General features: G+C 43.3%; 1 protein-coding gene across 2 annotated transcripts in view; it reads left to right on the forward strand.

Annotated features, from left to right (window-relative positions):
* Window positions 1–12376, forward strand: part of DOCK2 (dedicator of cytokinesis 2) — a 442257-nt gene that overhangs the window by 14772 nt on the left and 415109 nt on the right. For both annotated transcript variants that reach the window (XM_054487363.1, XM_054487364.2), the window contains exon 2: window positions 2439–2522. In XM_054487363.1, coding sequence (XP_054343338.1) covers window positions 2439–2522 — 84 coding nt within the window. The remainder of the gene's footprint in view (window positions 1–2438; window positions 2523–12376) is intronic.

A 12376-nucleotide genomic window follows, 5' to 3' on the forward strand; every position in this document is an offset into this window, starting at 1 on the left:
AAAAGAAAAGTGACTACCATTTACTGAGCACTTACTATGGCTGGACATTAAGTCAAGTCGTGTATGGGCATTAATCTCAGCTGAGCCTCCCAGGAACCCAGTAAGATAGGGACCATTATTTCTTGCATTCTACAGTCAGAGGAACTGAGGCTTAGGGAGATGCAGCCACTTGCTCAAGTGGGCTGCCCCTGGCTCCTACAGTGCCTTTGTGTGGATTACAAAAAGATATCCCTCCTCTGGTGGGCACAGTGCCAGGGCAGGGTGCAAACCTTGGCAAGCAGATCACAGGTTGGGTGCCAGCCTTCACTGCTCTCTTGGCTGGGTGGCCTTGTGCAGGGCACAGCCTGGGCAGTTGTACACTGCAGCCCCAGGCTTGAGGCTAGAGCCAGGAAAAGACAGAACTGGCCTCAAAAGCCACATCTGTCTGACTCCAGAGACAACTAGCTCTTAACTCCTAAGCTTTATCATCTCTCAGGATGGAGACTTCATCTGTCTGAATGCACACAAAAGGGAGTTTAGGGATATGGGGCACACCTGGGAGTAGAGGGGACAGCTGTGCTCCTTTCCACTGAAGCATCCTAAAACCCCTGCGAGATAGGTACTGTTAACATCCCCATTGTAAGAAAGTGAGGCAGAGAGGTGAAGTCACTTGCCCAAGATCACACAGTAGTGAGTGGCAGAGCTGGGGTTCCTTCTGAACCACTCTGGTCTTTTAGTGTGGTTTAGGCAGACGTGTTGGGGAGATTGGACCAGGGGAAGGAGGAAGGAGGGAAGAGAGAGGGAAGGAAGGGAAGGAGATAGGTGGGAAGAGGCAGAGATGAACGAAGAGTTAGAGACTGGAGGTGGTGTCTGTTATGCAAAAGAATCTGCACAGAACCCCGTGGCATTTCACCCAGCTTCTGCATAGGGGTTAGACACAGAATAGCATTGGCCATTTAGACCCTGGTCGCTTAGTGGATCAGCCTACGGTCCGTGTCCTCAAAGTTAAAAAGAGGTAATTATGAAGAGGTGTACCTGTAGAGTAGAGGAGTAGGAAAGAGCATGGGCCTGTACTCCCAGCTCCAGCATTGTGTGACGTTGGGCAAGGCAAGTAACGTCTCTCTGCCTGAGTTTCTGTATCTGAAATTTGGAAATAATAAGCCTTCTCACTTGCAAGGAGTATTGTGAGAATTAAAGGAGTAAATGCACGTGGAGAACTTAGAATCATGTCTGGGATATAAGTGATTGCTACGCACTCGTTCTTATTAGGATCCACACTGATAAGCCACTTCCAGAAAAGTGGGGCATGCCTACGTTTAGTTCCTCTTTAGGAATAATAGCCTTTTTACAGTGGTATCTTCTTATCTTAGCTCCCCACCCAACCTTGTGGGATGGGTAAGAGTGTCATAATAATGCCTACTTTAAAAGTGGGGAAACGGATTCAGAGGGAAAGTGAGTCTGTTTTGTAGCTGTCACCAGCTAGAGCGGGTTTGGAGGAGTCTGGAGATGTAGCTGCTGCCTGTTGTGTGGGCAGCAGCAGGGCCAAGGGCGTCATGAGGGACTGGAGCTCACACCGGGGCCTTCCTCCTGGTAAATCTCCTACACAGGTTCCTTCCCTTGTGTAGCCCTCTCCATTGTCCCAATGGTGCTGTGCTGGTGGGGGAGGAGCATGGGCCCAGCTCAGCTGACCCTGTCTGCAGGAAGCCTCCTGTGGCCCCCATGCATGGTTCCAGCATGCTATCTCCTGTGCTCTCAAAGCACCTGTACCTCCTGAGCCCAGACCATCCATCAGGTCATTGCAGGTGGACCTGTCAGCTTCTCCCATTAGAATACAAGGCCCTGGCTGTCTAATTGTACCATTTGGTTACTGGTTATGGAGCATTACAACATGGCAGGCTCTTCACACGCTGGGACTCTCTTTCTTTCTCATAATAATTTGCCATGGATTCCTGGGGTGCCTGAGCTGGGACTCAACCCCAGGCCTGGCTGAAGGAGGGGCTCAGGCTCTCAGAGGCCACAGCTGCCTGGCTCTCCTGCCATCCTGCTCACCAGTGCATCTCTCCCACCTAGCATAGCACCTTACCACACTTCAGGTGCTTAGTACGCAGTTGTTTCTTTTTAATTGTAGCAAAACATGCATAGCAAACGATGTACCATTTTAACTGCCTGGTATACAGTAAGAAGTCAGTCCATAGTAAATGAGTGACAGCCTCCTTGTCACTCAGGCTGAATGCAGGGCCTGTAATGAGGAGAGGTCAGCTTTGGTTAATAGAAGGTCTTCAGAGCCAGGCTGAGTCTGAAATGACCCTTGTGGCAGGCAATAGGTTTCTGTGTTGGTTTTGTTTAGCCCAGGTGGGCTGTGTGGGCATGGGATGGACTTGAGGCAGGGATAGCAGGAAGGAGCAGAGACTAACGAGATCCAGAGGTCTCACCTAGCTGTCTTTCTTTCTGTTTCACAGCCATATACAACTTCCAAGGCAGTGGAGCCCCCCAGCTCTCCCTGCAGATCGGCGATGTGGTGCGAATACAGGAGACGTGTGGAGGTGAGTTGCTGACCCACGCCCCAGGTGCTGGACTCTTGGCTGATGGAAGCCTATAGTACACCCAGGCCCCTCAGCCCTCTCTCTGAACATGCAGCTGTGTGGTCTATTTAAAAATGTTTTGGTAACACTAGTAATTAGAATTTACTAAACAGAAATGCATTCTCATTTTAGGAATGTACGTTTCATAGCAAAAGCCTAACTGGGTGGTTCGATGTTTGTTATGCTCTCCATTTGCCTCAGCCATGGGGCTATTCATCCTGTGACTCTTGCTAGATACAGTTCTTTATTAGTATTAATATCAAGATAAAGGGAAATAAGCATCATTAGGGTTTGGAAGGGTCCCATAAATCACACCTCTAATTCCAGGAGAGCTGATGTGCACAGTTGTGTGGTTTGTTTACTGCATGAAGGCACCCAACCCAGGGAGCAGGAGCTCACTCCCCTCCCCAAGCTGGGAGCCCTGTCTTGGGCAATGTGGTGGCATCTCTTTCTTGCTCCTACAAAGGTGCCATTGCCTTGTGAAGCCAGGTGTCTACTGGGCTGTGTCCACCCATGGTGGTGTGCTGGTAGGGAGTGCTTTTTAAAATTTGCACAAAGATGAATGGCCTTGGACTCATAAGTCAGGCAGTTGGAAATCAACATGTCATTGATAAACTTGATATTGGGAGCATGGCTTTGGGCATGAGAACCAAATGAGCTGCTGATCTGTTACCCGCAATCAGGCAGGCTCCCACCCCTCACCGGCCCAGTCGGCCCACCACAGTTCCCTCCTACCTGGGCCTGCTGGTATCTTCTACTGCATGGAGGGCACAGAGCCTGGGCTTCCTGTGTCTCGGCAGAGTGGTAGAGGAAGGAGAGAGAGTGGATTGAGCACATAGGGCTGGTCTGCCGCCAGTGAATCCATCAGATGAGGCCCTGGGGAGGGAGTAAGGGTAAGCGAGGAGGCAGGTGTGCCACCTTGAAGGAGGCCTTTCATGGGGAAAGGCGGTCACCTGCAGGAGTAGCCGTCTTTGGTCTTTTCCACAAAATAGACACTGTGCTAAGTTCTTTATAACACATGATCCTAGTCACTCCTCACCACAACCCACAGGACAGGGAGTGTCATTTCCAGTGCTGGCTTAGCTACATGCAACCTCCTAGGCAACAGAGCCCCCAGCTGGGTCTGCAGATTTGTACAAGGATGCTTGTGTAAACACATACACACACACACACACAAACACACACACAAAGACACACACAAACATACGTATGTACATATATACACGTATGCATACCTGTGCACGTAGATACAACCAAAAAACATACAGAAAACCATTCTGTGGGCAAATAATTTGAAATTTGATATTTCAAGACAACTTTAAAAGGGGTCATAGGGGAAATGAGAACTTTGTTCATCTTCCTTATATTTATTTTATGCTTTAGTATTATTTTTACTTGGGGTCGTAGATGAGGGGATACTGTACACTTTTCAGTGTCCAGGGCCTGCAAAGTTCACACTCCGGCCCTGTTGAAACCTTTTACACAAGGAGCGGACAAGGCTGGAGGAGAGGGGTGGGGACGCAGTCCTAGAGAATTGGATCTGTGATTCCAAGCACCCTGCCCCCTGCCCACGGCATAACCCTATCTTTTACAAATCTAGTTCTGCCCAGTGGCAGATAAGCAAACTGTAGGTGACTACCAAAGGCAAAGAATGAAAATAAAAACAGCAGCAACTCTTCTCAGTGCCTCTTTCATGCTACTGGATGCTAATCCTGAGAAACAGGCACGAGACCTCACATTTGCAGATGAGGAAACGGAGGCAGGGAAATGACTCATCTAAGGTTGCACAGTGAGCCAGTGGATTTTTTTTTTTTTTTTTTTTTTTTTTTGAGACGGACTCTTGCTTTTGTCTCCCAAGCTGGAGTGCAGTGATGCGATCTCGGCTCACTGCAGCCTCCGCCTCCCAGATTCAACTGATTCTTCTGCCTCAGCCTCCTTGGTAGCTGGGATTACCAGCATGCACCACCACGCCTGTATTTTCAATAGAGATGGGGTTTCACCATGTTGGCCAGGCTGGTCTCAAACACCTGGCCCTAGGTGATTCCTGCACCTCGGCCTCCCAAAGTGCTGGGATGACAGGGGTGAGCCACCGCGCCTGGCCCCAGTGGCTCTTTTCTGATGGCCAAGCCCACACTCTTTCCTCCACTCATGCCTGCCAAAACAATGACAAGGTCTTGGTCGTTATTTTCTGTGTCCTGCATTGTGAAATCCAGATGAGTATTTTTCTCTTCATTGTATGCAGTTTCCCTGAATAGAAAACTTGAAGGAATAGACCTCCCACACAGGCTGCCATAGTCAGAGCCTTGCCAGTACCTTTCCCCGGCCTGGTGCCCTGACCCTTATGAAGGCTACTCTGGTGGACTCAAGCCACCTCTATTCATCTCTGGGACACCTTTATCCTTTCTTTGGTTCTGGTTTTCCATTTCTAATTCAATTAGTCTTATTTTAATGTATCTTTGTAAATTAGTCACAATAACTTGCTGGAAAAAGCTGGATATATTCATTGGTAAATGGCTAATAATTTATTAATTCTTTGAAAAGACAGTGTTCAGAAGTCTGCTAGAATGATTCTAGCTCTCTGAGGAAATATATCTCCTGGTACGCAAATTATTAGGACTTGTCATGCATAGGCTCATGGCCATGCAGAGTTTTCAAATAGGGGATCCAAAGTCTTCTTGGGGTGCCTTGAGTGGCAGAAGGTAATGGAGCTGGAGGGGGTCTGAGAGCAGGTCTGCTTTGCAGATGGGGTGTGTGGTCTGTGATTCTGATTGAAAAAAAATGATTCCTCTAAAAATATAAAAGGTGTGAAAACCACAATGTTAGTCAAAAATTAGTCAAAACTGTGTAGTCGAAAGAATATGGGTGTACCCATGAAACCTTCTTAAAGAAAACTACTTCAAAACCAAAATCCAGCCAACTGAGAGGTGAATCACAATAAAAGAATACTGGATTAAAAATCTGTGATAAAAGGAAATAGTGGCCAATATTGGGTCCAAATGAATTGACTTATAAAAATTGATATTAAAAACAGTAGGAATTTCTTGTAGAAGGGACAAACATAAAAAAACAGTGTGATTTTTTTCCCCCAATCACTTCCTTCAGTCATATTTGGTTGACATCTTTCCTGAGATTTGGTGACATCAGAAGACTTTAATCTCATATCCATGTGCTGCTCACCCACTTCTTCCCTTTCCCCAGTTCAAACAAGATCTGGGGAAGGAGTGAGTTTGGGATGTTTTCTTTCCTATTCTTTGTCTTCTCTACTGAAATAAGCCTAATGATTGGCCAGTCCACTGTACAAATAGTCATGTAGTTGAGGAATGAAATGCCAGATGCCCCTGACATCATGATATTTACGGCTACCATAAAGAATGTTATTGTTGGGAACCTAGACAATATTTTTAAAAATCTAATAAAGTTGAGACTTGGGAAGAGAATGGAAGAGAATAGCTAACTCAGTGACATCACTTTCACAACAAAGTCAATGAATATTAATTGGAAATAAAACATGGAATTAAAAAAATAACCACGTCTATCTTTGAATGCTTTTCATAACAATTTTCATTTTAGAGAAGTTTTCAGGAAATCTTTTTAGTGATAAAGAAACATTGAATCAAAGTTCAAATGTCCCTCAATTTCACTTGGTTTCTTTTTCTTCTGTTACATACAAATAAGATTAAATACAATTTTTATTTATATCCCAGCACTTTGGGAGGCGGAGGCGGGCGGATCATGAGGTCAGGAGTTCGAGACCATCCTGGCTAACACGGTGAAACCCCATCTCTACTAAAAATACAAAAAATTAGCCGGGCGTGGTGGCGGGTGCCTGTAGTCCCAGTTACTCAGGAGGCTGAGGCAGGAGAATTGCGTGAACCTGGGAGGCAGAGCTTGCAGTGAGCCAAGATCGCACCACTGCACTCCAGCCTAGGAGACAGAGCAAGACTCCATCTCAAAAAAAAAAAAGTATTTATATAGTATCTTCACCATATGCTCATTTTTATGAGAGTAGTTTAAAAACCATGTTTTATCTTTTTATCTCTCTGTCATTCTATGTATATAAATATAAACAGAGTTGACTGGAATGATATTAATAGTGTTTTTCTGTGTAGTGGGATTCAGGATAATTCTTTAAGCTTATATGTTTGTACTTTTCTGTTTAAATTCTTTATAATAGCATATATTAGTTTTAAACAAACAAAAAAAATAGTCTTTAAGCTGGGCATGGTGGTGTACACCTATAGTCCTAGCTACTTGGGAGGCTGAGGCAGGAGGATCCCTTGAGCCCAGGAGTTTAAGACTAACAAGACTCCACCTCTGAAAAATAAGGCAAAAAAAGTATGAAGAATAAAATAACAATCACTTACATTCCAACCGCCTATAATTAATCATTGCCAACACCTGAGGATATTTGCTTCCAGTCTACAAGACTGCATTATTATTATTATTATTATTATTATTATTATTATTATTATTGAGATGGGGGTTTCTCTTTGTTGCCCAGTCTGGTCTCCAACTCCAGGGCCCAAGCAGTCCTCCTGCCTCAGCCTTCCAAGTATCTGGGATTACAGATGCATGCCACCTTGCTGGGCTTTCAATAGTTTTAAAATCTTCCCCACCACCCCCAATAAAGAAATGAAAAGAGCACTGGCTTTTGAATCAGAAAGTTATTCCCTGCTTCTGCTACCCACTAGTGGAGTCATCTTGGGTATGTAAGCTTTAGGTTTCTCATCTGTTAAGTGGGTTGTTTTCACCTTGCTCCTGAGCTTCTTATGAGGATAAAATGAGAAAAGGTAAAGAAGCTGTCTAGCACTAGCCTGGCTCATAGAAGGTTCTCTGTGTTTGTTAATTCCATCCTCTCCCCCATTATGTAGTGCTGTACCAAAACTGGCAGATGTATATTTTTACAACATGGCCCAGAAGCTGAATCTTTGCCTGGAATGGGTGAGACTAGCCCTTCCTTGCCTATGTACTAAATTTACTCAGCTGGATGAAGAGGGAAAACAGGACCCTAAACTGGAAGCTTAAACAAGGGTGAATTTCGCTTTTTATTATAAAGATAATGTATTGTTATGATAAAAACTCACATAGTTCAAGATGGTACTCATGCTAGACCATGCTAAGCCTTAGACATCAAATGTTGACTTCATTGCCCATATTATATCTCTCATGCTGCCTCTTTTATCCAGAGACGGCATAAACATTCTGTGTTTTAGATGTGGAAAACACATGTAAGTGTATTGAGCAGTAGGAATTCATCATAGGAGGGACAAACATAAAAAAAAAGCAGTGTTATTTTATTTCCTCCCAGTCACTTCCTCTAGTCATATTTGATTGACATCTTTCCTGATATTTGATGACATCAGAAGACTTCAATCTCATATATTGTGCAGCTCACCTACTTCTTCTGTTTCCCCAGTTTGAACAAGACCTGGGGAAGGAGGGAGTTTGGGGTGCCTTCTTTCCAGTTCTTTGTCTTCTCTACTGAAATAAGCCCTCTATGATCAGCCAGTCCATTGTAGAAATAGCCAGGTAGCTGGGGAATGAGATGCCAGATGCCTCTGACATCTTTGTGTGAAGCTCCTGGAATGCACTCATACTGTGTTTGGATGTAGTTTTGGGGTGGAGGAACTGTATCATGCCCTCCTAAGGCAACAACTTCCTACCTCCAAAGGCTGACATGAGAGAATTGCTTGAGCCCAGGAGTTCGAGGCTGCAGTGAGGCATGATCATGCCACTGCACTCCAGCCTCAGAGGCAGAGTGAGACCTTGTCTCTAAAAATAAATAAATAAACAAACAAATAAAATCAGAGGAATGAGGGAGGAGATGGATAGAGCATCCTCTGCTTTTAAAAAATAGCGCATTGCTTTTGTTGTTGCTGTTTTCTAGAAATTCAACTACATACTCTGTGTACTATTCTGAGACCTTCTGTTCTCATTTGAAAATATTGGAGTGCTTTCTAAGTGAACACATATCTATTACCACATTGTTGGTTTGGCTGCAAAAAGCTTGGCACAATGAGATTTTGAATGTACCCCTCACCGAGGAGGGTACACCAAGAGCCATAGGCAGTGGCTTCCATGCTAATAACTCCTTTGTGGGTGATCTTGACCCATCCAAATTCTTTGCTTTTAGTATAAGTAAGGACATTATAAGCACTTAACATGGAATCTTTTTAAAGCACCACCTTGCAAGGTGACAGTCTTTTGTTCAGGTCTGCTGTAGTGACAGGTCACTTTGAAAAGGACTCCATTTTCTTCAGTAAGGCTGCTCCATTATCAGCAGTATGTATGTGAAGTTTTCCTCCCTTCTGAATGAGAATGAGGCTAAGACGTCAGTAAACTTCCATTATATTTCATTTGAGGCATGTCTATTTGCTTTGTTGTGATGGAAATATGTTGAAATGACTTTAGTGCAAAAACAAAAATGATATTATAAATCCATAGGTCCTGAAAATAAAATAGAAAATATGCCCAACTTTCTCTGCATTATTATTATTGTAATTGATTTTTTTAGAAGAATGGTATCTACTAACTCTTTTGGACACTGGACAAACTCTCTGAGTTTTTAATCCAATTTAAGCCTGATAAGACACTATTACTATTCCCATGAGATGTGAGGCACTATTATTCTCATTTTATAGATGAGGGGACTGAGGCTCAGAGGAAAGTATTAACATGTCCATGATTGCACAGTTAAGTAGCAGATCTCCATCAAACTCAGACTTTCATTGCAGAGCTCATACTCTTAAAAAATTTTTTTAATTGTATATGTTTAAGGTATACAACATGATGTTATGAGATACATAATAGGTAGTAAAGTAGTCAGATAGTTATGATAGTGAAACAAATTAACATATACATCATCTCACATAGTTACCCTTCTTTTTTGTTTTTGTTTTTGTGGCATCAGCAGCTAAAATCTAATCATTTAGCAGAAATCTCAAATACAGTACAATTTTATTGACTATAGATTCCTTGTTGTACATTAGATCTCTAGACTTGTTCTTCCTACATATCTGTTACCCTGTAACCTCTAACCTACATTTCCCCATTTCATTCCTCTCATCCCCTACCCTCCCTGGTAACCACTGTTTCATTCTCTATGTCTGTATATTTGACTCTTTTTTTTGTTCCATATATAAATGAAATAATGCAATACTTTCTGTGTCTGTCATATTTCACTTAGCATAATGTCTTCCAGGTTCATCCATGCTGTGACAAATGGCAAGATCTCCTCCTTTTTAAAGGGTGAATAATATTCCACTGTATATGTATATTACAGTTTCTTTATTTACTCATCCATTGGTGAGCACTTGGGTTGTTTCCATATCTTGGCTATTGTGAATAATGCTGTAATGAATATGAGAGTACAGATATCTTTGCAAGACAGTTATTTCATTTTCTTTGGATATATGCCTTGAAGAGGGATTGCTAGGTCATATGCTAGTTCTATTTTTAATTTCTTTAGGAACTTCCATACCTTTTTCAACAATGACTACCAATCTACATTCTCACCAACAGTGTAGAAGAGTTCCCTTTTTTCCACACCCTCGCCAACATTTGTTATCCCTTGACTTTTTGATAATGGCCATTTTCACAGGTGTGAGGTGATATCTCATTGTGGTTTGATTTTCATTTTTCTAACAACTAATGATGTCAAACAACTTTCTATATATCTGTTGGCCATTTGTATGTCATCCTTGGAGAAATGTCTATTCAGTTTCTTTGCCTATTTTGTAATCAAGTTATTTATTTTTATACTATTAAGTTATATGAGTTCTTTATAAAATTTTTGATATTAACCCCTTATCAGATGTATAGTTTGCAATTTTTTCCCTAATTCACAGTTTTTGTTTCATTTTGTTGTTTTCTTTGGTATGCAGAAAGTTTTTAGTCAGGATTCACACTCTTAACCAGTGTATTAGTCTATTTTCACACTGCTATAAAGAACTACCTGAGACTGGTAATTTATGAAGAAAAGAGGTTTAATTGCCTCACAGTTCTGCATGGCTGGAGAGGCCTCAGGAAACTTAAAATCATGGTGGAAGATGAAGGGGAAGCAAGGCATGTTTTACATGGCAGCAGGAGAGAGAACAAGAAGGGAAGTGCCATACTTTTAAACCATCAGATCTTGTGAGAACTCACTTACTATCACAAGAACAGAATGGGGGAAACTGCCCCTATGATCCAGTCACTTCCCACCAGGTCCCTCCCCTGACACATGGGGATTACAATTTGAGATGAGATGTGGGTGGGGACACAGAGCCAAATCACATCATTCCTCCCCTGGCCCTTCCCAAATCTCATGTCCTTCTCACATTGCAAAATCAATCATGCCTTCCCAACAGTCCCCCAAAGTCTTAACTCACTCCAGCATTAACTCAAAAGGCCAAGTCCAAAGTCTCATCTGGGACAAAGCAAGTTCCTTCCACATATGAGCCCGTAAAATCAAAACAACAAGTCAGTTACTTCCAAGATACAATGGGGGTACAAGCCTTGGGTAAATTCTCTCATTCTGAAAGGGAGAAATTAGCCAAAACAAAGGGGCTACAGGCCCCATGCAAGTCCAAAACCCAGCGAGGCAGCCATTGAATCATAAAGCTCCAAAATCTTTGATTCCATGTCTCACATCTATGCAAGGCCACACTGATGCAAGGGATGGGCCCCCAAGGCCTTGGGCAGCTCTGCCTCTGTGGCATTGCAGGGTACAGCCCCCACAGCTTCTTTCACAAGCTGGTATTGAGTACCTGCAGCTTTTCTAGGCACACAGTGCAAGCTGTTGGTGGATCTACCGTTCTGGGGTCTGGAGAATGGTGACCCTATTCTCACAGCTCCACTAGGCAGTGCCTCACTGGGGACTCTGTGTGGGGGCTCCAACCCCACATTTCCTCTCTGCACTGCCCTAGTAGAGGTTATCCATGAAGATTCTGCCCCTGCAGAAGACTTCTGCCTGGACATCTAGGCATTTCCATACATCCTCTGAAATCTAAGCAGAGATTCCCAAAGCTCAACTCTTGTCTCCCGTGCACCTGCAGGCCTAACACCACATGAAAGCCACCAAATCTTGGGGTCTGAACCCTCTGAAACAACAGTTTGAGCTGTACCTTGGTCCCTTTTAGCCATAGCTGGAGGTGGAGTGGCTGGCATACAGGGTGCCAAGTCCTGAGGCTGCACAGTGACAGGGCCTTGGGCCCAGCCCACAAAACCATTTTTCCTTCCTAGGCCTCTGGGCCTGTGATTGGAGGGGCTGATATGAAGATCTCTGAAATGCCCTGGAGACATTTTCCCTATTATCTTGGCTGTTAACATTCAGCTCCTTGTTACTTATGTAAATTTCTGCAGCTCGTTTGAATTTCTCCACAGAAAATGGGTTTTTCTTTTCTACCACATGGTCAGGCTGAAAATTTTCCAAACTTTTACTCTCTGCTTCCCTTTTAAACATAATTTCCAATTTCAGACCATCTCTTTGTGAATGCATATGACTATATACTTTTAGAAACAGCCAAGTCAAATCCCGAATGCTATGCTGCTTAGAAATTTATTCTGCCAGATACCCTAAATCATCTCTCTTAAGTTCAGATTTCTACAGATCTCTAGGGCAGGGGCAAAGTGCTGCCAGTCTTTTGCCAAAGCATAGCTAGAGTGACCTTTGTTCCAGTTCCTAAGAAGTTCCTCATTTCCATCTGAGACCACCTCATCCTGGATCTCATTGTCCATATCACTATCAGTATTTTGGTCAAAACCATTCAACAAGTCTCTAGGAAGTTCCAAACTTTCCCACATCTTTCTATCTTTTTCTGAGCCCTTTAAACTGT

The sequence above is a fragment of the Pongo pygmaeus genome, chromosome 4 (assembly GCF_028885625.2).
Source record: "Pongo pygmaeus isolate AG05252 chromosome 4, NHGRI_mPonPyg2-v2.0_pri, whole genome shotgun sequence".
Taxonomy (NCBI): Eukaryota; Metazoa; Chordata; class Mammalia; order Primates; family Hominidae; genus Pongo; species Pongo pygmaeus.